This window comes from Chelonia mydas, chromosome 26 (assembly GCF_015237465.2).
Source record: "Chelonia mydas isolate rCheMyd1 chromosome 26, rCheMyd1.pri.v2, whole genome shotgun sequence".
Lineage (NCBI taxonomy): Eukaryota > Metazoa > Chordata > Testudines > Cheloniidae > Chelonia > Chelonia mydas.
Genome location: NC_057859.1, coordinates 14,664,444 through 14,688,995, shown reverse-complemented (window position 1 = coordinate 14,688,995; position 24,552 = coordinate 14,664,444). Strand labels below are relative to the sequence as shown.

At 68.9% G+C, this 24,552-nt stretch overlaps 1 protein-coding gene across 1 annotated transcript; it reads left to right on the top strand.

Moving 5' to 3' along the window:
- The first annotated feature begins 1,274 nt into the window (after positions 1-1,274).
- Positions 1,275-17,775, top strand: SEMA4C (semaphorin 4C). Its single transcript, XM_037886469.2, has 15 exons — positions 1,275-1,496; positions 5,308-5,483; positions 9,957-10,105; positions 10,475-10,537; positions 10,848-10,946; positions 11,738-11,834; positions 12,007-12,123; positions 12,568-12,719; positions 12,947-13,122; positions 13,413-13,557; positions 13,877-14,099; positions 14,425-14,540; positions 14,792-14,949; positions 15,207-15,277; positions 15,914-17,775. The coding sequence occupies exons 2-15, from the start codon at positions 5,372-5,374 to the stop codon at positions 16,744-16,746; spliced, it is 2,511 nt and encodes an 836-aa protein (XP_037742397.1). The 5' UTR covers positions 1,275-1,496; positions 5,308-5,371; the 3' UTR covers positions 16,747-17,775.
- Positions 17,776-24,552: the final 6,777 nt, after the last annotated feature.

Sequence of the window (24,552 nt, the reverse complement as noted above, 5' to 3'; positions counted from 1 at the left end):
CCCCCACCGTGCACACTCCTGGGAGTGGTCTGATTTTGGTCTGAGCCACTTACTGCAGCTTGGCTTAACCTTCAGCCTAATCGGCCTGACCTAAACCGGATTAAAGCCGCTCTAGAGGGGAGCAGCTGCCGGCCTGCTGCTCTGGTTTCACACCACCCTTCGAGGCTAACGGGGTACAGGCCTGCACAGACTCCCTGCAGGCAAGCACTGTCCCTGTGCCTCTTACACGGCTGCCAGGGACACCACAGATGCTCCTCTAGCTGTTAGCACTATAGGGACTATGACACACGAGCAAACAGATCTGATTCTGTCCAGCAGAGGGCTGCCTCGCACACACCCTGCCCCTCCAACAGACCCATTCCCCGATCCCTGGGGCCTCCTGTGGTAGCGTTATCTCCCTGCTTTGTTTGGCGGGGCTGGTGGAATCAGTAACCAAAGCGTGTTCCAGTTAGCACAAGAGAGCCACAAACCAGCCCCATGCCCTGCCCCCAGCCTGCCACTCCCATCCATCCCCCACCCCATCCACACCCCCTGCCCCCAGCCCCATCCACCCACCCATCCCAGCCCCCCACACCATCCATACACCCCTCATCCACACCCCTGCCCCCAGCCCCATCCACCCACACCCCAGCCCCCACACCATCCATCCACACCCCATCCGTCCCCCACCCCCTGCCGGCCATCCACACACCCTGCCTCAGCCCCATCCATCCCCCACCCCCAGCCCTCCACCCCCATCCATGCACACCTCCAGCCACAGCCACACCCCCTGCCCCCAGCCTCCCACTCCCATCCATCCCCCACCCCCATCCACACCCCCTGCCCCCAGCCCCATCCACCCACCCACCCCAGCCCCCCACACCATCCATACACCCCTCATCCACACCCCCTGCCCCCAGCCCCATCCACCCACACCCCAGCCCCCGACACCATCCATCCACACCCCATCCGTCCCCCACCCCCTGCCGGCTATCCACACACCCTGCCTCAGCCCCATCCATCCCCCACCCCCAGCCCTCCACCCCCATCCATCCACACCTCCAGCCACAGCCACACCCCCTGCCCCAGCCTCCCACTCCCATCCATCCCCCACCCCATCCACACCCCCAGCCCTCCACCCCATCCATCCCCCCCCCCCATCCATCCATCCCCCAATCCATCCACACCCCCAGCCCTCCACCCCCATCCATCCCCAGCCCCATCCAGCCCCACGGCACACATCATCCCCCCCCCCCGGGGCTGAGCCCAAGGGCTCCCCGTGGCCCCCCGGCAGCAGCGGACGCTGGGGGGGTGGGCTCCGAGGCGTCCCATTCATCTGGCGAGGGAGCCCCGCCCCCTGACGTCAGCCGGAGGAGGGGAATCGAGGCAGGCAGGCGAGCGGGCTCGGGGCGAGCGAAGAAAGGGTAGCGCCAGCGCCGTGTGCCGGGCCCCCCCGAGCGCCCCGCAGCCCCGGGCCCGTCGGTTCTCGCGCTGGGCCGGGCCCCAGAGCCCCGAAGGTGAGTGGGGGGGTGGGAGGCGAGAAGCCGCTTTTGTTCCTCTCCGGTGTTTGCGGGGGGGCTGCCGGGCTCGGCTCGCTTGCGGCTCAAAGGGAAGCGAACCCCAGCGCGTCGCCCCGGGCCCCCTTCGCCGCAGCCCCCCCGTCGGGCGGGGAGCCACCCCGTGCAGCCGGCACCCCGCTTTCCAGGGCAGGCTGCAGCCCGCGGAGCCCCCCCCGCAATTGACCCACTTTCTTTGTGCGAACGAGCGTTGGGCTGGGGGCGAGCGCGCCCCCCGGCCCCCCCCCGCTCAGCCGAGTGCGGCGGGCGGGGGCCCCCCAGACTTTGGGGGGGGGGCCTGGCTTTGCTCTCTGCGAGCACCAACTGCGCTGCAAAGTTTCCAGGCTGGGCCCCTGGGGCTGGGGCTGGGGCGTGTTGGACTCCGGTGGTGGGGGCCTTAGGGCAGATCTGCCCCCCCCCCCCGAAAAGCCCCTTTTGCGCTCCCTGCACCCAGGGCTCCTGCAGCCTCGCCTCGGGGGAGCGGGGGCCCCTCAGCCCAGGGGCTCGGGCTCCCCGCCGACGGCCGAAGTCCCCGGGGCGGGGGTCGGTGGCTGGCAGGACCCGGCGGGGGGGGGATCCCGGCTCCGCGCTGTGGGGCGCAGGACCTCGCCCCCTGTCCAGGTCGTGTCAGCAAAGCCGCGGCCCGCTGAGCTTGCAGGAGGCTCCGCCCGCTTCTCCTTTTTCTGCTCCCAGCTCCCCCGGGAAACCAGCCCAGCCCCGCTCCCCGGGGGGCGGCCGGAGGGGGGGGGGCGCAAGCAGCGCCCTCGGCGAGCCTCTTCCGCTGCCCCCTTGGGGGGTTACTGCCCCCCGTGTCTCCGGGCTCGGCTCCAGCCCCGCGGGGCCTCGGGCTCCCCCCGCTGCTCCGGCCCCGGGGCGCCCCGCGGCGCTGGCTCCCGCCTGCCCCCATCTTCGAGGGGGGAGGGACGACCCGGGAGTTGGGGGGCTGGGGTGGGGGACCGGGGAGTTGGGGGGCTGGGGTGGGGGACCCGGGCCCGCCCCCTGCAGCCCTGGGCGGCTTCCCTAGAGCCCGCGGAGCTGGCAGCGCCCCCACCCGGCTCGGTCCCTTGGGGGGGGGGCTGCCCCACCCCGCTCGGCGGGGCCGGTCCCCGAGAGCAACGGGCAGTGCCCGCGCCGGCCGGCAGGGGGCGGAGCGCGCCGGGCCCAGCCGGGCTTTTGTTCCTTCGCAGCCCGAGGGGCGGGGGGCTGCGGGGGGGGCGGCTCCGTGCTGGGCGGGGGCGGCTGCTGGGGGGGGGGGCGGTGGCTCCGTGCTCGTGGGGGGCGGCTGCTGGGGGCGGCTCCGTGCTGGCAAGGGGGGGCTGCGTGCTTGGCGGGGCCGGGGAGGGCTGCTGGGGGCGGCTCCGTGCTGGGCGGCGGGGACAGCTCTCGGCCCCACTGCACCCCAGGCAGAGTCCCCGCAGCCCACCCTGCCCCGGTTCTGGGCTGGCTCCGTGGGGCAGAGCGGGGGCTGGCCAGGCCCTGCGGGGTTGACTAGTGCTGGGCCTGCTGGCAGTGCGCTCACCCCTGTCCCCCCCTCGGGCGGGGAGCCCAATGGGGAGACCTGGGGGGTCTCTCCCCCCCCAGGCTGGGGAATGGGCGAGCCCCACGGCGGCTGGGCCGTGCCTGCCTTGGCCCCCTTCCCCCACACGGCAGCTGGGCCCCCAGGCTGGGCTAGGCTGGCATGGGCAGCTGCTCCGCTGGCCTGGCCGTGTGTGGCCGGGGGTCTTGGGCCCCCAGGGGTCCCCCCTTGGCACTGCCCCTTGCCACGCTCCGTGGGTTCGGGGTCTGGCGTCTCCCGTGGTCCCCGAGCTCGGGCTCCTCTGCCCCTGGTTGAGCCCTGTGCGTGGGGTGATGCCGTGCTCCTGGAGTTCCCCCTCCCCCACGTGGTGCCCATCGTCTCCCCCTGCCCCGGGGCAGCTGGAAGGTGGGTGTGCCAGGGGCAGGCCTTTCCTCGAGGGAGAGCACGGCGCTCTCCTGCTGCGGGTCCAGCAGCTGGTGGAGCAGGGGCAGGATCCGTCCCCTGTGCAGGAACCAACAAGGACTTGGGCTTGGTCTCCTGAGCTGCCCATCCCCTGTCCCCATGGGCCCTGACCCCTCCAGCCCCCCGAGCAGCTGCCAGACAGTGGTGGTTCTTGTGACGTGGGTGTTTGATGCACTGGTCGAAGACCCACCAACTCCGAGGGGCCGAGAGCAGGGGCTGGTCCCCACGGGCTGGATTGGGCTGGGGGGCGGGGGGGGTTCCAGATGTTCCCTTCACTCCGTTGGGAGTGGCGAGCTTGGGCAGGGGCAGGGGCTGCCCCCTTGGCCTGTCCCCAGCCGGATCTCCCATTGGTGTGGCTGGCTTCCTGGCCGGGCTGGCCAGGATTCCCATAGCCCACTGCCTCGCTTCCTGGCCGGAAATCCACTTCTCCCCTGCGTGTCCTGCGGGGTGGGAGAGGCGGCTTCCTGCTTCCCTTCATGGAAAACAGTTATGCTCCTTCCGCTGTCCGGCTGGTAACCTGTGAGCTCTTCCCACATCCATCGCCCTCCCCCAGCCCTGCCCTGTCGCCCCCCCAACCCTGCCCTGTCATCCCCCCACTCTGGCCCCTTCCCGGCTGGACACCACGGGCACCTTCTGTCCTCTGAGGCCGTGTCCCACCCATGGTCTCTGTCAGTCCCTCCCCAGGACATGCTGGGGGACTGTGGGCAGCAGTGCCCCCCTCTCTCCATGAGGCTCCAGGCATGTTTCTGCCCACTCTGCTCCAGGCTGGCAGCGGGAAGCCAGGTGTCTGGGGTGGCAAAGGCCCAGCACAGGGCAGGAGAGAGCCAACGGTCCCAAAGCCCCTCACTGGCGTGGAGGTAACTCACCACCTGCCACCTGGGCTGGTGTCATTCTACCCATGTTAGAGGGGGAAACTGAGGCACAAGGCCAGAGAGGGAGTCTGTCAGAGCTGGGAATAGAACCCAGGAGTCTCGGCTCCCTCTCGGAAGGAGCCTGTGGGGACCTGCCCTGTCGGGATTGGCTCAGAGGGGCCCCTTTGGGGCTCTGAATGGGGAAACCCCCTCACCCATCCCTGTGTTGAGTTTCCTCCTGCAGAGGATGTGATGGCTGCAAGGTGGAGTAATCCCGGGGGAGGGGGGGGTGCAGCTGTGCGTCAGCTGGGAAGAGGAAGGAGCAGCTTTGCTGGCAGCCCCCGCGGCTCTTCCCCCCCCCCCCCCCGCCCGCCCCTCTCCGCTGACTCAGCACCAGCCCCATTGATGGCAGGAAGTAGTTACCGAATGAGGTGACCACAAAAAAGGGAATCCGTGACCCAGGGGTGGCACCAGCTCCGCTTGGCAGAGTCGGGGGAAGCTCCCAGCAGGAGGGGCTGGTGCACCCCTGGCTCCTGCGGGGGACACTCGCCTAGGAAGGGGGGTGGCTGTGGAGGCGGGGGGCGCTGGCTGTGGATAAGGGAAGAGAAGTCAAGAGCTCCTGTGTGCGCCTCCCTCTCTGACACTGGGCAAATCCCCCACCAGCCTGCCCTTGGCTCTGGGGGTAGGGCTGCCCCCCATGGTCGTTTCCTAGCTGGCTGGGTCAGACCCATTTACTCTTCCATGGGGCTGGGGCTGGCTTGGCAGGGAGTGCTTTGTGGGGGGAATCTGGGGCTGGCTCAGCCCTCCCCCTCCCCCCCCCCCCCAGCTGAGTGTTCAGAGCAGACGCATCTCAATGGCTCCCTTGTCCCGGTTTCCTGCCTGCCCACGTGCTTTGGCTCCTCTGCCCTTGGCCCCCCGTAACTTGCCCGTCTCTCGCCGCCAGGCCCCCGGAGCAGCGAGTGGAGCCGGGCGCAGGGAGGCCAGACCCCAGTGTGCCACAGGGCAGCATGGACACCAGCCTCCCAGGCCTCGCCCTGCTCACCGCCGTCTGCCTGAGCGTGGGCACCACCGACAACGCCTGGTGGAACCTGGTGCCCAGGAAAACCATCCCCTACAACGGTGAGTGCACCCGTGGCCGGGCCGGGCACAGCCGGGCTGGGGGGACGTGTCGTGTCTCTGTCGGGTGGCTCCCAGCCCCGGCTGAAAGCACGGAACCAGTGCGGTGCCCTGGTCTGGGCTGGGCTTTTTGGCGTTAAACCGGCTGATAGAGGATGGGGGTGCAGCAGAGGGTCTGTGGAGGTGTGGGGCTGGGAACGCCCCATCAGACAGACCCCTGGAGCCTGTCCCCAGGAGCATCCGCCCCACGGTGCTGAGCTGGGATCCTAGCGACTCAGAGCAGAGGGGCCTGGAGGGATGACAAATTTTAACAAAGAAGTCGAGGGTCTGGCTCCGCAGTGCTGAGATTGGGGAGAGGTGGGGGGTCTGTGCGTGTCACTGTCAGGCTCGCGTTCCTGGCTCTGCAGCCATAACCATCTCTCGCTGTTTAAAGGGGAATGCAGAGACTCGCGTGATCCTGGGACTCCAGGAGCTGAGGCTTTAAGGAAACCCCCAAATCCATGTGCCTGGGGCTGGGCCAGTCCCTGGCTCGCTGTGCAGTGAGGGTGAGGGGCCAGCAGTGTCCCTGTGCTGGGGGGCAGCTGTAGAGAATCCCTGCCTTTTGGCGGGGGGAAGCTCCCAGTCCAGCCTGCACCCGCCCCAGCAGAGGAAGGCAGGCCCAGTGGTTAGGGTGCTAGCTGGGACTTGGCAGACCTGGGTACAGTTCCCTGGGCAGCCATGGCCTCCCTGTGTCCCAGGGGAGTCCCTGGAGCCTGTTCCCTGGGACGGGAGCACGTCCCCCCACCCCCCTCTGGTTTGGGGACCTCAGGCCCCAGTACCAGGCCCATTGCCCAGAGGGGGCATCTCCTGGACTGTGCGTGGGGCACAGGGCAGCACCCGTGGCCCTGGAAGCCTGGCCCCTCCATTGGGGGCAGCCCGTCCCTTTGCATAAATCTGGCTGGCACAGCCGGGCCATGGTGAGTCGTGGCGGCCGGGCGCTGCTGGCGGGCATCTCCCGCTGGTATGGGATTGGGAGCCCCCTCCCCTCCTGGGACCCCCAGGAGCAGCCTCCCTGCCCTCCCACCAGGTGGGTGGCTCCAGCTGTCTGCAGGAGTTAACACTGGCCAGACCGGGAGCTCTGTGGGGTGGGGCGGGGGCCTCCGTCCTTCTGCCGGGGTGACCCTCCCTGGCCTGGCCATGGCTGACAGGCCAAACCAGCCATGGGGGGCAGGCCGGGGCCAGCTGCTCGCCCCCTGGCTCCCCCCCCGGCTGGTGGGAAGGGGGCCTGGCTGGCCCCAGGGGGCTGCCTCTCCGGAGGTGACATCAGGTGTTTGTGCCAGCCCCGGGCAATGATCTCATCCTGTTTGCTGCTTGCTGCCCTCCCCAGGGCTCCCCTCCATCCTGCGCCCTGCTGCTCCCCCAGCGCGGGGGCTGGGCCCGGGGGGCGGCATCCTTCCCCCGTGCCCACAGCCCCTCCTTCGGCTCCTGCCATGCGGGGCGGGCGCCCGGCCCTTGTGCCCGCTCTGCTTTCAGTCTCTGCTCCCTGGGCGCTCCCCCCCTCGGTCCCGTGGCGCGGCACAAACCCGTCTTCTTTCCCCGCCTTGGCGCTCGCTCTGGGGGGCTGACGGCCCCCATTGGGGCATGGGCGGGGATGTGTCATGGGGCGGTGCCCCTCACTCCCGACCCGCAGCCCCCGCTTCTGCCAGGCTCTCTGCGCCCCGGGCTGCGCGGAAGCTGGCCCCGCTGTGCCCAGGGCAGGTTTCCTCCTGGGCCCCCTTCAGCACTCGGGCTCTGCAGCCCCCCCCGTTCCGCCCCCCGGCTCTCTGGGCACCCCAGTCCCTGCAGGAGCTGAGACGCACCAGCCAGCCTGGGGTTGCGCTGGGGCTGGGTGCTCCCCGCTGGGTCCGTTTCCCAGGCCCCGGCCTGGCTGTGGGGTGGGAAGGGGGTCGGGGGCCTTGGCTCCTCGCCAGGGGGCCCAGCGCTGGCCTCGCCCCACAGGCGCGGCTGGTGCCCGCTCTACCCGCTGCGGGGGGCTGGGCCCATCCTCTCGGGTGCAGCTGCCCGCGGCCTGTCTCCCCATATGGTGGGGGCTGAGCAGTGCTGCGGGCTCCCCTCCCCCGCCCAGCCGAACCCTGGGCTGGTGAGTGGGGGAGGGGGGCTGATTGAAGCCAGGTGCCCGCTTTGATCAGCCGCGGCGCTGTGGCGGGCTCTGCTCCCCGGGTCTAATGGGCCCCAGCTGGCGGAGCGGCCAAGCCAGCCCCCTCAGTGCCGAGGCCCCAGGTTCTCCATCTCCCCTGGGAGCCCTGATCTCCAGGGTGCCGGGGGGGTCTCCCCCACCTCCCAGTGCTCCTGGCCTGTGCCGAAGGAGTCTCTGGCTGTTCGTGTGGGGGAGCGGGTGCGACCGTCTCTGGGGAGGCTCATTCCCTGCGTCCAGTCCCGCTTTGCCTGTGTCACCTCAGGGTGCCCATGCTGCCCGTCCGCGACTCTAGGCGCTGGGGATGCCAAGTCTGGCAGGGTCTGTGCCCCAGGGCATGGGGGCAGTGCTGGGGGCAGGGGTGAGCTGGCCGCGGCGGTTCCAGCTCTGGCTTGGAGCCTGCTGTGCGGCGCCGTGTCTTGCGTTGATGTCTGCGCTCGGCTGCCCTCGCCCCTAGTTCAGGATCCAGGGAGATGCGGCCTGGTTGGACCCCCCCATGCCAGCTGGCGTGTGTGTATTTGGGAGTGTTGTACATGGCAGCGTCTAGGAATCTCTCTGTGCCCCTGGTGCCGTCGTGCCAGGCGCTGTACAGACCCGGACTGCAGAGCACAGGGGTGACGTGCTCCTGGGTTGGGGACTGGGACACAGGAGGCTTCCTGGAAGTGGGGGTGGGGGGTCCCTGTTTCTCCCAAGGCTCCAGGCCAGTGTGAAGCGATCCGTACCCTGGGCCCTCTGCGCCAGCCTGGGGGATGGGTTTATGTGGGGGGCTCACATTGCGGCTGGTAACACGACCGGGCTGGTGCTGGGTTTCCTGCCATCAGCTTGGCCCAGCTCCGCTTACGGGGCCGGAGCTGCTGGTCCCGACTTCCCTTTCCAGCCTCCCTGCACCGGTCCCTGCGGCTCCCCGGGAAGGCAGAGCGTGCGGCCCCCAGCGCTGTGTCCGGCCTGGAGCAGAGCGAATGGGGGGCTGTGTGGGCGACTGCCCCCCCCCCCAGCAGTGCCTGGCAGATCTCCCTCCCCCCAGCCCAGAGTGGCTGGAGTTAGCTCTGTATGCGCCCCCCCGGCTCCACTCTCCCCATCAATGTGCCCTTTCTCTGAACAAAGCCGGCCCTGGGGGCTGGGCTGGGCAGGGGCGGCAAAGGGCCCCTCTGCCAGGGCGCCAGGCTGAGCACTCTCCGGTTCCACCCGGCGCATCCCCGACAATGGCTCCCTTGTCCAGCCAGCGCGAGGAGCGAGCGGATCCCTGGGGGGCAAGGGGGGCTTCCGGGAAGGGGCTGGCGCCCGGCGCGGGGCTGGCTGGTCCCACGTGAGCTCCCCCGGCCCAGGACGCTCAGCGGGTCTCTGCGCCCTGTGGGGCCTGGGCCCCAAGGAAGGGGCACGTTGGAGCTGATTTTGTCTCCAGGCTCAGGGTGTCTGTGGACGAGATCACAAGCTCACGGCTGTTCCCAGCTAGGATAGCAGCTAGCGTGGGGGGCTGCGGGCTGGGAGCGAGGAGCATCGGTGGAGCTTCCGCGGGGACCCCAGGGTTGGGCTAGCAGGGGGCTGTGGGTCGGGAGTGAGGGGCACTGGCAGAGCTGGGGGGGACCCCGGGGCTGGGCTAACAGGGGGCTGCGGGTCAGGAGTGAGGGGCACTGGCAGAGCTGGGTGGGGGGCAGGGCGGGGCTGCAGGTTGGGAGCGAGGGGCTGCCAGCCATGACAGTGCAAGGGGGCAGCAGCCGCTTGCCTGGCCCTGTTGCCTGTCCGGCCCCATCTCTGCTGGGGGCTGTTGGCTCTCAGGGCAGGAAGCGGGGGGCGGCTGGGGCAGTTACACTCCTGCTGGCAGAGAGCGAGTTGTCTCCAGGACGCCCTTCTCTAGGGTTTAAGGTTCATGGAGCCTTGTCCTGGGGCCAGCCCAGACTCAGCCTCGTTCCCTGCTAGCCTTGGCCCCCGGGATCCCTCAGCACCTGCCCCCCAGTGGGTGGGATCCCCCCTTGCCCTACAGCTGCTTGGTCCAGTGCCCGGGGTGCCAGCCAAGCAGCCAGCAGGACCCCTGTGACTCCTGGATCCCCCCTGCCCCCAGGGTGCAGCCCGGGAGTGAGGGACTCGCTCGCCCTCGCTGGGGCAGGGTGTGGGGCGGGAGCCCTGGCATTACCACGCGGCTCTGGAACTTGGGGCCTTGCAGCCTCTCTCCAGGCCCCTCGGCTGGCACCGGGCAGCAGGCGGCCTGGGTAACGGTGGTGGTGCCAGGCCCTGGTCTGGCCCTGTGCCCCCAGGAGCCCGCAGGCCCTCGAGTGCCCTGACGCCCTCCTGTCCCCTCCCCGCAGAGCTGAAGGACGTGGCGAAGCGGTTCTCCAAGGCGGGCGTGTCCCACTACAAGACGCTGACGCTGGGCGAGGCCGAGAGGGTGCTGTACGTGGGTGCCCGTGAGGCCATCTTCGCCCTTGCCACTGGCACCATGGAGCTGAAGGCAGCGGTAAGAGCGGGGCAGGGTCACCACAGGGCCTGGGAGTGGCCCCCAAAGCCTGGCGGTGCCCCCCATCTAGGGGGACGGAGCCACGAGGGGTCTGGCTGGCCTGAGGGTGCTGGTTAAACAGCCCCTTGGGGAGCGGCACCCCCTGCTGGGCACCCCCTGAACGCGGGCGTGTTCTCCTGGCCGCGCCCTGGGCTGGTTGCTGGGCACCTCCTCTGCAGGGAAGGGGGGGTGGCTCTTGACCCAGCTAGGGGCCCCCCCAGGTGTCGGGGAGCGTGGAGGGCTGAGCCCTGTGTGGCTGCAGGAGATGGGGGGTGGGGCAGGACCTGGGGGGCTGGTTTGCCCCTGACCCCACTCCCTCTGGCTTGGCAGATCTCCTGGGAGGCTCCGGCAGAGAAGAAAGTGGAATGTATCCAGAAGGGCAAGAACAACCAGGTACGTCAGCTGGACGCAGGGGCCCCGGCTCCACCCGCCCGCCCCTGGCCTCGCCCCGCGGGCAGGGGCCCCCCGCCTAGCCCACGGGTCTGTCCTGCAGCCCCTGCTGCGCGCGGGGGGCAGGTCCCGGTGCGGCACGGTGATGGCACGTGCCACGTCCCTCCCCAGGCTGGGGGAGCTTGCGGGGTCCCACATCCCCAGGCAAGTTCTACTTGCTCCATGGCCAGCCCTGCCCTGGCGCCGCTGCGGGCGGGGGGAACCCGGATAGACCCCCCCCCCCCCGCCCACTAACCGGCCCCTTTCTCCCCAGACCGACTGTTTCAACTACATCCGCTTCCTCCAGAGCTACAACAGCTCCCACCTGTACGCGTGCGGCACCTTCGCCTTCCAGCCCAAGTGCACCTACATCGTGAGTACGGCCGGCAGCTCCTGCCCCGCCCCCCGCCGCGCCCCCTGCTGGGCCGGGCCGGGAGCGGCTCCAGCCCCGCCCCCTGCCGCGCCCCCTGCTGGGCCGGGCCGGGACTGGGCGCGGCTCCTGCCCTGCCCCCCGCCGCGCCCCCTGCTGGGCCGGGCCGGGTGCGGCTCCTGCCCCGCCCCCCGCCGCGCCCCCTGCTGGGCCGGGTGCGGCTCCTGCCCCGCCCCCTGCTGGGCCGGGTGCGGCTCCTGCCCCGCCCCCTGCTGGGCCGGGTGCGGCTCCTGCCCCGCCCCCTGCTGGGCCGGGTGCGGCTCCTGCCCCGCCCCCTGCTGGGCCGGGTGCGGCTCCTGCCCCGCCCCCTGCTGGGCCGGGTGCGGCTCCTGCCCCGCCCCCTGCTGGGCCGGGTGCGGCTCCTGCCCCGCCCCCTGCTGGGCTGGGCCGGGGCCGGGCGCGGCTCCGGCCCCGCCCCCCCCGCCGCGCCCCCTGCTGGGCCGGGCCGGGGCCGGGCGCGGCTCCAGCCCCGCCCCCCCGCCGCGCCCCCTGCTGGGCCGGGCCGGGGCTGGGGGAGCCGGGAGCTCCCCCTGCCCCATTTTGCCGGTAGAAGCTGGGAGTCCGAGGTGGCGAACGAAGCAGGGGATGCTGACAGGTGCTGCCCGCTGCGTGGCCGGGGTGGAGCCGAGCCGTGGGGCGTTCTCAGACCCGGCTGTGGGCCCAGCACAGCCCCATCTCTGCAGGCTGCGTCCCGCCGGGCCCCACTGACCCTGTGTGGGGGGCGTCTCTTCCAGGAGCTGTCCAGTTTCTCCCTCAACAGGCAGGCCTTCGAGGACGGGAAGGGGAAGTGCCCCTACGACCCGGCCAAGGGCCACACGGGCCTCATCGTGGGTAGGTGGCGCCCTTGGGGGGGGCTCTGCTGGGGGCCCGCGGGCTGGGCCGGGGGGTGTCCGCCTGGGCTGGGGGCTGGGATGTGGCCTAGGGTGCCCGGGCTGGGGCTGGCGGTGGGGTGGTATTTCTGCCCCCTGCACCCAGTTAACCCCTTCTTGGCGGTGCCGTCTAGATGGCGAGTTGTACTCGGCGACACTCAACAACTTCCTGGGGACGGAGCCGGTGATCCTGCGTAACCGGGGCCCCCACTACTCCATGAAGACGGAGTACCTAGCCTCCTGGCTGAATGGTGAGGGGGGGCGCAGGCCTGGGGGGCTGGCTGAATGGGCGGGGAGAAGGGCCCCGGGGCCACAGGTCGCACAGTTGGTCCTGCAGCCCCCTTTCTGTCGGGGGAGGGATTCTCACTGCGGGGGGCTCTGAGAGGAGCTCGTTTGGGCCCCCCAGTACCAGCCCATCCCACTGTGGGTCTGGCTAGCTGTAAGGCCCCCGCCTGGGCTCCCGCTGCCCAAGTCTGGGTCTCTCCCCATGTGGCCTCCTGCCGGCGGGGAGGCTGCATCACTGAGCTGGGGGCTCTGGGGGAGCGGGTCCTGCAGCAGCCCGGGGGGGCCGTTGGAGGGGGCACAGCAGGGCGTCTGGCACCAAGCGTGACGGCTGGGGGACCCAAGCGGGGAGCTGGAGGGATGTGGGGCCCACGAGCCCTGGTCTCACGTGCACCCCGCCCCCCCCATTACAGAGCCCCACTTCGTGGGCTCAGCCTACGTGCAGGAGAGCGTGGGCAGCGGCAGCGGGGACGACGACAAGGTCTACTTCTTCTTCAGCGAGCGGGCCGTGGAGTACGACTGCTACGCCGAGCAGGTGGTGGCCCGCGTGGCCCGGGTCTGCAAGGTACGGCCGGGAGCTGCGGCAACCAGCCCTCGGGGAGGGGCCCCCAGAGACGCTGCGGCGTGGCCGGAGCCCGGGGGCCAGGCCCTGTGGGGGGACCCTGGTGGTGGCTCGATGTCGAGGGGGGCAGGAGAGCTCCCGGGGCTGGTGCCAGGCAGGCTGGGCCAGGGCATGGGGCTCTCCGGGTCTGGCCTGTCCCGGCCCCTCACGCGGTGCCTCCCTCTGCCCAGGGGGACGTGGGCGGCGCCAGGACCCTGCAGAAGAAGTGGACGACGTTCCTCAAGGCCCGGCTGGTCTGCTCCATCCCGGAGCAGCAGCTGCATTTCAACCGGCTGCAGGCCGTGTACACGCTGGGCGGGGCCGGCTGGCGCGACACCACCTTCTTCGGCCTCTTCCAGGCTCGCTGGTGAGCATGGCGGGCGAAAGGGGAGCCCCGGGCCACTGGGCGTCCCCCCAGGCCCTGCTGCCTCCCTCCCACCTCCACAGACCCCCGCCCCTCCGCAGCCGGTGCCAACCCTGCCATTGGGCCCGTCTCCCCAGGGCTGCCCCCCAACTCTCATACGCCCCCCCGGGCCAGGGAAGAAGCTTTCCCCTGGCTCCCTCCCACCCCCCAGGCTCTGCCCCGGCCATCCCCCCCAATCCTCCCAGCACCCCCAGCCCCAGCTCCACGCTGGGTCTCACCCTCCCTCCCCACAGGGGGGACGTGGACGTCTCTGCCGTCTGCCAGTACCACATCGAGGACGTGCGCAAGGCCTTCGAGGGGCCCTACAAGGAGTACCGGGAGCAGGCCCAGAAGTGGGGCAGGTACTCGGACCAGGTGCCCAGCCCCCGGCCTGGGGCGGTAAGTGCCATGGGGACTGGGGGGACCCAGCCATCACAGCGGGGAACACCAGCTGCTCTCATCTCTGCCAGGGACCACCCCCCAGAGCAGTGCCCCTTTGCGGGCTGGGTGGGCACTCGCCAATCCCCACCCCAGGGCTAAATGGGGTCCCCCTCCCAGCACGGGCACTTCAGCTGCCTCTACCCCCCAGGCTGCCAGCTAAGCTGTGCCCTGCCCCCCAGGTTGGTGGCGTCCTCTGCCCTCACTTGGTGCCTGGCCCCTCTGGGCTGAGGGCTGGGTGCTGCCCGGCCCCGCACTGACGCAGCCCCTCTCCCCGCAGTGCATCACGGACTGGCACCGGCAGAACGGTGTCGCCAGCTCGCTGGAGCTGCCGGACAACACCCTGAACTTCGCCAAGAAGCACCCGCTGATGGACGAGCCGGTGCTGCCATGCCACAACCGGCCCCTGCTGCTCAAGAAGGACGCCAACTTCACCCGGCTGGTGGTGGACCGAGTGCGCGGGCTGGATGGGGCCTCCTACAACGTGCTCTTCATTGGGACAGGTACCCACCAGGGCTCTGCTCCCCCTTCCCCTTCCCTCAAGAGGCTCAGCTCCCCCCGCCCCCAGCCTGGGCCCAGCCATGCCCAGCGGGGGGTGCAATGGGGGAAGGGGCACCTCTCAGCTGCATGGCGCACCGCTGCTGGGGGGGTCGCTTTGGGAGCTGGTGAGCATGTCATGGGGGGGCAACCTGGGAGGTGCATCTCCCAGCTTGGGGTGGCCGAAGCGTTACTGGGGGCACCGTGGGGGTGCTGCAGGATTGATGAGGGCTGCCCGAGGCCCCTCCCCTGCGCACGGCTCCCTGCAACCCTGCCCTGCGGCTCTTCCAGGTGATGGGTGGCTCCACAAGGCCCTAGTCCTGCCCTCCCGCGTCCATCTCGTGGAGGAGCTGCAGGTCTTCGAGCCGGCGCAGCCCATCGAGAGCCTCGTGCTGGCCCACCAGAAGGTAGGGGGCGGGGCACCTTGGTGACAACCAGAGGGCGGTGGGGGGCGGGGTAGAGCACAGGGAGTGTGTGTGGGATGGGGGATGTCCTGGGCTGTTGTGGGTGCAGGGATAACAGGGGGTGCCGTGGGGGAGGGGGCCAGGTGTGGGGGGGATAACCAGGGGGCTGCTGGGGGGGGGGGGCACAGGGTATGGGCAGTGATGGCTCTAGGCTGCTCCATCAGCAGTGATGTGTGTGTCCCTGCCCCCCCCAGAAGCTGCTCTTTGCCGGATCTCGCTCCCAGGTGGTGCGGCTGTCCCTGGCCGACTGCGCCAAGTACCGCTCCTGCGCCGACTGCGTCCTGGCCAAGGACCCCTACTGCGCCTGGAGCCGCAACGCCAGCCGCTGCCTCCGGGCTGACGGCGCTGACGGGTGAGGGGGCCGGGGGCAGAGGGAGGGGTCATGGCCTGCGGGCCGGACACTTCCCACGTGCGGGGCAGGAAAGGGCTGCCCCCTCCCAGAGGGCCCTGATTAGCATCTCCCTGCCCTGTCCTGCCCCACTGGAAGGTCTCCTCCCCTCCCCGCCCGGGCTCTGGCCCCCATCTGGAGCAGTGACTGCCAAGGGGCAGTGACTGGCTTGGCGCCCCACGGGGACAGCTGGGGCTGTGCTGACTCCGGGTCTCTCTCAGGTCCCTGCTGGTCCAGGACGTGGTGAACGCGGACACGGCTCTCTGCAACCTCCTCCGAGCAGCCCCCTCAGGTGAGAGGACACCGGCGCCCCTCCCCAGGCTGGGAGCTCCCTGGGAGCCAAAGGGGCTGGGGGAGGACGTGCACTCTGTTAGCTTGGGGGTCCCCCTCCCAGTGCAGGCTTGGGAGCCAGGACTCCTCTCTGTGCCTTAGTTTCCCCAGCTGGACAGCCAGGCTGACGGGTGCTGCCCAGAGCAGTGGGGCGCAGGGCTGAAGCTGCCCTGTGCTGCAGGGTTTGGGTTCCCGTCCCAGGGCCTCTCCTGGGTCATCCCCAGGACCTGGGTGAAGGGTACTTGGCCCCTGGGCTGTCAGGCCAGTCCATGACTCGGCCGAACATCTCCCGTGTACCCATCCTACAGGCCACAGCCACCCCCCATGCCCTGCCGGTCGTGCACAGCCCCGGTGCGTCCGTGTGCCCAGCTCCTGCCGCGGCCTTTGTGAAACCCGCAGCAGCGTCAACGCCCGCGGGGCACGCGCTGTCTCCAGGCTGGTCCCTGCAGCCTCAGCAGAGAGGCCTAGGCCAAGCCCTGGGGCTGGCGTCGCCCGCGGGGCATCCCTCTGGGGCAGGGCTGTGGGATGGGCAGAGGGCTGGTGGGGAGGGGGTCCAGCCCCCACCTCAGCCTGACCCCTTCTCCCCTCTGTCCCGCAGTTAACGTCACTCCCAAGAACGTCACGGTGGTGGCCGGCGCAGACCTGGTCCTGCCCTGCCGCCTCACCTCCAACCTGGCCCGGGCACGCTGGACCTTCGACGGGCGGGAGCTGGCCGAGGACCAGGCCTCGCTGCTGTACGACGCCCGCCTGCAGGCCCTGGTCCTCCTGGCCGCGGGCCCCCAGCACGGTGGCGCCTACCGGTGCTTCTCGGAGGAGCAGGGCACGCGCCTGGCGGCCGAGGGCTACGTGGTGTCGGTGGTGGCCGGCCCGGCTGCCACGCTGGAGGCGCGGGCCCCGCTGGAGAGCCTGGGGCTGGTGTGGATGGTGGCGATCGCCCTGGGCGCCCTGTGCCTGGTGCTGCTGCTGGTCGTGCTGTCCCTGCGGCGCCGGCTGCGGGAGGAGCTGGCCAAGGGCGCCAAAGCCGCGGAGAGCACCCTGGTGTACCCCATCGAGCTGCCCAAGGAGCCCTCCAGCCCCAAGTTCGTCCCCAGCGCCGACTCGGACGAGAAGCTCTGGGACCCGGCCAGCTACTACTACTCGGACGGCTCCCTCAAGATCGTGCCGGGCCACGCCGTGTGCCAGAACGGCTCGGCCACGCCCTCGCCCCCGGCCAACGGCATCCCCGGGCAGCCCCTGGCCTCCCCGCCCCCGCACTCGCCCAGCCGCATCCACCTGGGCAGCATCCGCGGCTCCTCCTCCAACGGCTACATCCGCCTGCAGCTGGGGGCCGAGGAGCGGCCCGGCTACGGCGACCTGGCCGAGGAGCTGCGGCGCAAGCTCCAGCAGCGGCAGGCGCTGCCCGACTCCAACCCCGAGGAGTCCTCGGTGTGAGCCCGGGGCTGCGGGCCTCTGGCACAAGGCGCGGCTACCTCAGACCCGGCCGGGGGCCCCGGGCTCCCCCGCCCCGCCCCACCGGGACGCTTCTGCATTTCAGGACACGCGTGGGACCCTTTCTCGAACGACCCCTGTGGATTTCCATACCCCGGGGCGGGTGTTTCAGTGGATCGGGCCCATTCCGGAGTCCGCCCCGGCCCTGGACTCTGCCCCCCGGCTGGGCCCTGGGAGCGGCTGGTTGAGAGGCACGGGCAGGTCCTGGACGGACGGAGGGGGCGCACGAGTCTGCCCCGGATCCTGGGTGGACGGAGCCTACTTCGGACCTGGTGCCTGGAGTGGATGCTGGCTGGATTTTGGAGGCCGGCTCGCCCGAGAGGCACGGCCTGGTGCTGTTGGCTGCTTGTGACTGCCCATCCTGGCTGGCACGGCACTGGCCGGTGGGCGCTGGCATGTGGGAGCGAGGGCAGACCCTGAGCTGACACAAGACGCCCTCCCAGTAACGTTGGGCGGGACTGCATTGCATGCTGGGAACAGGGCACCCGTCCCCATTACCTGTGGGCGGCAGTCCCTGGAGAGGGGGGGGGGGAGTCGGTTCTGGCCCCCCGAAGCGGGTGATCTCCCACGCCCCACGGCCTGCATGCTGGCGATGGGCCAATGGTGTCCTTGTGCCCAGGTGGGGGCAGGGCTGGTGGAATGGGGGGCTGCGTTCCTGTGCCCCCCAGGCCAGCTCAAACTGCAGAGATGGATTTGGTGACTTGGCAGAGGAGTGGAGGAGGTGGGGTGGGGGTCACCAGTGTAAATACCCCCCCCACGCACCCCGCCTGGGTCCCTGCCTCTTGACCAAGCCAGTTCCTGCCCCACCTAACCCCCATCCTGCACGCCAGCTGCCCCCCCACCCCCCATCCATGTAAATAAGCAACAAGGGCCCACCCCACCCCTGTGTAATTTATTTGTTACGGAAATATATTTATTGGCTGTAAATATTGGAGTATTTTTATATTAATAATAAAAGGGAGAGAAACCCCAGCCGGTGCCTGTTGCCGTGTGTGGGGGGGGCTGGTAGGTGCCGGCAGGTGCTGTGGTCTGCTCCCGGCTCTGCTGGGGTTGGGATGGGTTTGAGAGAGACATGGGGGTGGGCAGTTGGGCTGAGTTCGGGGTGGGGGGGGACAGCACTGTGCATTTTGTAGCTAGTGCGTGCACCCTCCCCACGCACCCCCCGGGGCTTGGCCTCGCTGTCTGTGCCCGACCTGGGCCCTGCACCCCCTGCCCAAGGCGCCCGGGCCAAAGTGCGGGAGCCCTGCCCGGGCTGGGGGAGGGCTGTTCCCGGCCCCCGGCCTGTGAGCTCATGGAAAAAGGAGCGGGCGGCCTATAAAAGGGCATTGAGTCTTCCCAGAGTGGAAAAAGCCAGCGCTCCCCTGGGAGCTGGCCTCCCTGCCAAGGGGGAGGGCTGGGCCCCCGCCGGGCCTGGAGCGCTCTTAAAGCAGCAGCCGCAGGGTCTCTGCCTAATCCGTGTGGCGGGGTGGGAGGTTTCTGTGGGTTGGGGGGAGCCTCTTGCAGCTTTGCCTCCCCTCCCCAGCCCCCTCTGTTCCCACCCCTCTTGGGATCAGTGCATGGGCTGGCTGGGATCCCCCCTCCCCCACCCCCAACACAAGCTAGGACCCCTGGGTTCCATGCCCTGCTCTGGCACTGCCCCCATGGGCGCAGGCTCACGGCCCCATGGAGAGGGGCCTGATCCTGCTGCAGCCCCATGGGGACAGGCATGTGTGGATCTGTGCTGTGCTCTGCCTGCCCTGGGGCATCAGGCTAGGGTGGTTCAGGGCACCCCACTGATCATCTCGCTCGCTGGCCTTTGAACCCTACCCCTCCTGCCGGCTTTGCAGCCCAATCCCAGGGTCTCTGCCTGCAGGCGCCTCTCAGAACTGTGCCCCCCCTCTCCCGCCCCAGCATGTGACAAGCTCTGCCTTGAAAGCCCTAGTCCTTCCCTTTCCCCAAACCACAGAGACTGAAAGATCCTGCCAGGCTCCCTCCTCTAAAGCACAGGTGCAGCTTAGAACAGTCATTGCAACCTTGCCACTCTCCAGATGAGCTGCAGCCAAAGCAAGTGCTAACCTGCTTAACCCTTTAGGGGCAGAGCCAGTCTATAGCTGAGGCTTTCTGGGCAGGGCCAGCGCCCTGCTCACTGGGGCGTGATGTGAAAGTGGGGGGTGGGGGTTGCCAGCTGCCCAGGGTCCCCCAGGAGCAGCCCTGTGGGGTAGCTCTCGGGAGTCTGGCCAGGTGCTCGGTCCCTGCTGACAGCTGTCCGCTTTGCAGCGCCACCCCAGGGCTGGTGGCTCTCAGGGCTGGCTGGCCCGAGCCCCAGTCGATCCCAGTTAAATCCACACGAACGGCCGGGCTCTGACTCCCCCAAGTCCAGAGTGTGCAGCGGCCAGGGGGACCGGCGCCATCCTGCTGGGGGCGCTGTGCGCTCAGGGCCCTTCCCTGCCCCTGCAGGGCCTGGGGATGGGTGGGGCTGTCCTGGCCCCCTGCAGTCCAGTGCGATAGCTCCCCCTAGTGGTGGGTGGAGGAGCTGGTACTATTGAGCCCCATACAGACCCTCCCAGCCTTTGCTGGAGGGGCAGTGGACCCTGGCCAGCCCCTTTGCCAGGGCGGGGGGAGGCCGTGTGCCATGCTGGGCCCAGGCAAAGGATCTGCTTTCGCTGGCCCTTTGGCACTGGGGCAGGGGTGCTCCGTGGGGAGGGTGGAACAAAGCAGGAAGGTGGGAGGGGAGAGGGTCCATCCCCTCCTGTGGTGCAGGGAGGCCTTCCCCTCCCTTCCTGGCTGGGCGGCTCCTTCCCATGGCCATGCAGCACCAGGACACGCTCTCCAGGCCTGGCGCCACGTCCTTGCTAATTAATTACCGGAAACAGCTGGAGAAAGCGGAGCCAGCAAAGGGGGGTGTGCATGGGCCATCACCCCCTCCCTCCATAGCTGGAGAGCTGCCCAAACCGCTTCCCTCATAACTGATCCTCCTGGGAGCGTAGCATTGCTCCTTCCGCCCACCCCTTACAGCTGGGGAAACCGAGGCAAAGCCAGCTCAGGCCACCCAGCCTGTGAGCAACCAAACGAAGAGGAGAACCCAGGAGCCCTGACTCCTAGTCCTGCCTCCGAGCAGGTGGCTGGGGTAGGTCCCTGCCTCGGGCATGCGAGGGGCTACACCCTGCTCCAGGCGTGCAGCACAGCGGATGTGGCCATGCTGGGCCCTTGCCAGCTGCACAGTGGCTGGGGGATGTCAAGGAGGAGTGGGAGGGAGGCAGGAGCTGCCAGGAAGCCCGGGCTGTGGGACAGAAGGGTGTATGCTGGGGGCGGAGCTGTGTCCTGATGCCAGGTCACCCCTCACCCTCCCAATGAGGGGCCCCCCAGCGTGGCTGTCTGTGTACACTGGGCCCTGCCAGTGGGGTTTTGCTGGGCCTGCTCTCAGAGCCCCCAGCTGGTGGTGGCCATGCCAGGGGCCCGCGGCAGGCTCCCACGGGCCGCTCCCTGAACCCGAGGGGGGCTTTGTGCCGTGCTGTGGTGGCTCTGCCTTTGCACGTCCTCACTGGCCCTTTATCTTCCTGCCCTGACGAGAACTTCTGGGAAGCAGGTTGTGTAACAGCGGCATGTCCTGGGGCTGGGCCGCTCCCCACCAGCCCTCCAAGGGGCGACCTTCCCACGGGGCTGCCCCAGGGTGGGCGGAGCCCCTCGGCAGGCAGATCACCCCTCTGCCTGCTGGGGTTCTGGGGCGGGTGGGACAACAGGCAGAGGGGTGTTTCTAGGGAGACCCCAGCCCAGGTCGAGCCATCGGGTGCTGGGGAGGGGCAGGGGCACCTGGTGCCATCTGGGGGCACCCTCCCCCCTTGCAAAGGTTAATGAATTCAGCCCCCCCCCCCCCCCCCCCCAATATTGCACTCCTGGGGACACTGGGGTTCTGGCCAGGGGCTGCAGCGCCCTCTGCTGCCTCAGTGTGTGGTTTCCATTCCAGTCTCCTGCCCCTCTCTGCCATGGGGCCTGCGGCCAGCGGGACCCCGGCACTGCTCTGTGGGGGGGAGGGGGGAACGTGACGGAGCCCCGGGCCCCGAGCGAGCAGAGACGCACGAGCGTGCGTCAGACCCAGCCCAGGGCCGCCCGCTAAGGAAAACAAACACGAGCTAGGCTGGGAAAATAAGTGTCCCATGAGAGCGCCGGGTGCGTTCCCAGCCTTGCCCAGCTGGCCCCGCCGAGCGCAGGGGGCAGCGCTGGGAATCCTGGCGGCCAGGCCCTCCCTGGAGCGCAGCTTGGCCGCTGTCCAGCTGGCAGGGCTGGGGGAGGGAGATGGGGTCAGGCCCGGGGAGAGGGTCACAGGTTTTCCCAGCACTGGTGACTGGCTCAGTGGGGCTGGGCCCAGTCCCCGATGGAGACGCAGGGATTATGCTTGATTATGGGAAATGGGGCTGCAGAGCCCCCCTGGCCTCACAGGAAAGCGCCAAGCGTCCGTGTTCTCTCCACGGCTTCTCTGGCCAGCCTGCTCCTCCCACCCTGCTGCCCTAGACCTTGGCCCCACGCAGAGATGGACGTTGCTGGGCCATTCAACTGTGCTGACGGGGCAGGTCCCCTGGACCCACACAGGCCTGGGGCGCTTGTTCCTTCACGCCCACCCCCCACGCAGGAAGAAGCTTCATAAGGAGGAAAGATACAGCAGCAATCGTGTCTAATGGTTAGAGCATGGGGCTGGGCATCAGGACGCCTGGGTTCTGTTCCCTGTGCTGGGAGGGGTGTGCGCTGTCGTGGTTAGCACAGGAGAGACAGTCAGGACTCCTGGGCTTTATCCCCAGCTCCATCACTGACTTTGGCAAGTCCCTTCCCCTTGCTGTGCCTCAGTTTCCCCAGCTGTGACCCAGGACTAACAATACTGACTCAGCTTTGCAAAGTGCTTTGAGTCCCCCCTGCCCGGAGGAGTTGGCGCAATCATGGCTAGGGGTTGGAACAGGGCTAGGAGTCAGGACTCCTGGGTTCTATGCCAGGCTCCAGGAAGAAGCACAGACTAGTGGTTAGGGCAGAGTGTCAGGACTCCTGGGTTCTAGTCTCAGTTCTTCCACTCAGTGGCAATCTTGTGTGTCCCAGGTGAATCAGTGACTCCGTGGCAGGGGCAGGCTCCATCTGGCCTCTCCTTCCTGGTGCTGCCCTGTAGGGTCGTTTCCCCTGGAGGAATTAGGCTCAAGGGAGAGGCAGCTCCTGGGGGGAGCCCAGCTCCGCTCACATGGCTCCGGCTTCCCAGCCTGGGAAAGGGCAGCTCCTCGGGGCAGGGTTATGCAGCCCTGCAATTAATGGGAAGCTGACGCAGGGCCTGGCTGCTGGCACGTCACCGTCAGGCTACGGCAGGGCAAGCGCTGGGGCTCGCTGTGGGAAAGGCCAGATCCCCCTGCACCAGCCAGCCGCTCCCCCGCCAAGCCCCAATGGGAACCTGGGTGGCGATGCCAGCACAGCCAGCCCCAGGGAAGAACAACCTCCTCCTGTGGCCCCGGGACAGGTGCAATCTCTCCAGGCTGGCCCTTTCCTGGCGGGGGGAATGGCTTGTCTCCCTTTCCTCACGGCCCCGCAATGCCAGGGCTCCCCGGAAGGCTGAGAGCTGCCGGGGGCGGCTGGGGACCTGTGCTGGGCCAGCAAGAAACGGCTGGAATGTGCCCAGTGAAGATCCTTCCCCTCTGGGCTCTTCCCAGCCCACCCCAGAGCTGCTGGTGGCCCACGGGGGAGCGTCACCCTGGCGATTCAGGCCTATGGGTGCAGCTGGGTCTCAGCCAGGGGCCTGGGCCCTCAGGGGGGGACCATAGAATCATAGACTATCAGGGTTGGAAGGGACCTCAGGAGGCCATCTAGTCCAACCCCTGCTCAAAGCAGGACCAAGCCCCAATTTTTGCCCCAGATCCCTAAATGGCCCCCTCAAGGATTGAACTCACAACCCTGGGTTTAGCAGGCCAATGCTCAAACCACTGAGCGATCCCTCCCCCCCTGAAAGATCCCCCCCCCCCACCTCTTTACAGCCACCTCCTGAGAAGCGTCTCTTGTTTACAATGGGCTGGAACTGCCTGCAAAGTACCCCCAATGCGTCGCTCGGCCCTCCTGTCCCGGCTGGCACGGTGCTGGCCCCGTGGGAAATCGCTAGTCAACAAGCTGCACTGGCCTCTTGCCATGTGGAGCAGCTGGCACCTGCATGCAGCACCTGGGGGGCCAAGTTCCCTGCCCCTCCCGGGCACCGTGAGAGGGGCCTGGCAGGCTCCAGCAGGGGGGATAAGCAGGTACCGGTAACGCCGCTGACCGGAGAAGGGCCCAGCCCAGTTCCAGAGCCTGCGGCGCTCTGACCCAGCCAGCTTCCAGCAGACCAGCCTGCAGTGCGCCATGGACCAGACACGGCTGGCGTATACCTGGCACCCCCGCCAAGGCCATCCGCTGGGATCCGTCGCAATCCAGCCTGCACCCAGGACACAGAGCTCCCGGGCTGGCCTTCCTCCCTCTCCAGCATTAGCTCAACCCCAAGGTGAAGTCCCCGCAAAGCTGAATTACAGCTGCACCTCGCGGTCCCGGGGGAGATCAGGGGCCGGCTGAGCCAGGCCCTGCACAAACACAGAGCGAGAGACAGAGCCTGCCCAAAGCCATGTAGACCAGAGAGACGGGGAAGGTTCATTAGCCCTATTCTAGAGGGGGAAACTGAGGCAGGGGGGCAGTGACTGGCCCAGGGTCACCCAGCAAGTCTACGGACGAGCTGAGAATTGAACCTGTGCCCCAATCCACCTCTGCAACCACCACACCTTCCCCCAGGGCTCCATGTCAGGGGGACCCGCTCCGAACAAGCGGCTGCCTGGCCTCCCGCTCACCCCGGGCTGCAATCAGAGGGCCTGGCTGGGCCACGCCAGCGCCGGATGTGAGCAGCAGCCCACGGCTCTGAACAGAGGCTGTAATTAAGCCAAGGAGCTCCAAAATGACAGGCACCCGGGCTGCATCTGGCCAGGGCTGCCTGTCATTTGGGGTCAGGGCTCTCCCCTGATGGGAAGGCTAGTGGGTTAATTTCAGGGTGCACTTGGGCAGTGTGCGGGGAACACTGGGCGACGGCTGCAGAGGGTGCCAGCCGGGACGCTGGGAGGGACTGCCCTGCCTGGGAACCCCACCTCACGTGGGGTTACCAAAGCACGCCAATGGCTGCTGACCCTGCACAGGACAAGCCACTCCCTGCGTGCCCCAGAGGTCACTGGCCAGATGGGATAAGGCCCATGTGACAAGAACCATGGGGCCTGGGCCTTGTCCCACTGGGGAGAAGCCTGGGGGGGATCTGAGCTGCCCCACCGTGTTTGACTCAGGCCCATCTGGTGGTGGTGTGCATTCGGTGAGCTGGGCCATCCCAACCCTCCCCCTGGTAATTTACACGGATCGGCAGGGCTGCCACAGCTGGGAGGCCAAGGGCTGCGGGGCTGGAGCTCCCCCTTCAGCCAGGGCTGGCTGGTGGGGCATTTGCATGGCTCTCTAGCACGTCTCTCCGTGAGCTGGGAGCGCTGCTGGCAGGGTTGGGATCCTGCTCTGGAGGGAGGCCAAGGACAGGCTGTAATGCAGCCACCTGGATGGGTCAGGTGTATGGGCATGGCCTGCTCTGGCGGGTGGGGGGAAACAGGACTGGGAGCTGCAGAGTGACCTCCCAAAGGAAAGGGGCTGGGCGTGGGGCTTGTGCCATGGGTCTGCAGGGCAGGAGAGCAGAGGGAGGTGGGGGGAAGCTGTAAATTAGAGGGACCTCCCCTGCTCCCCTTGGAGCTCTGGGGCCCACTT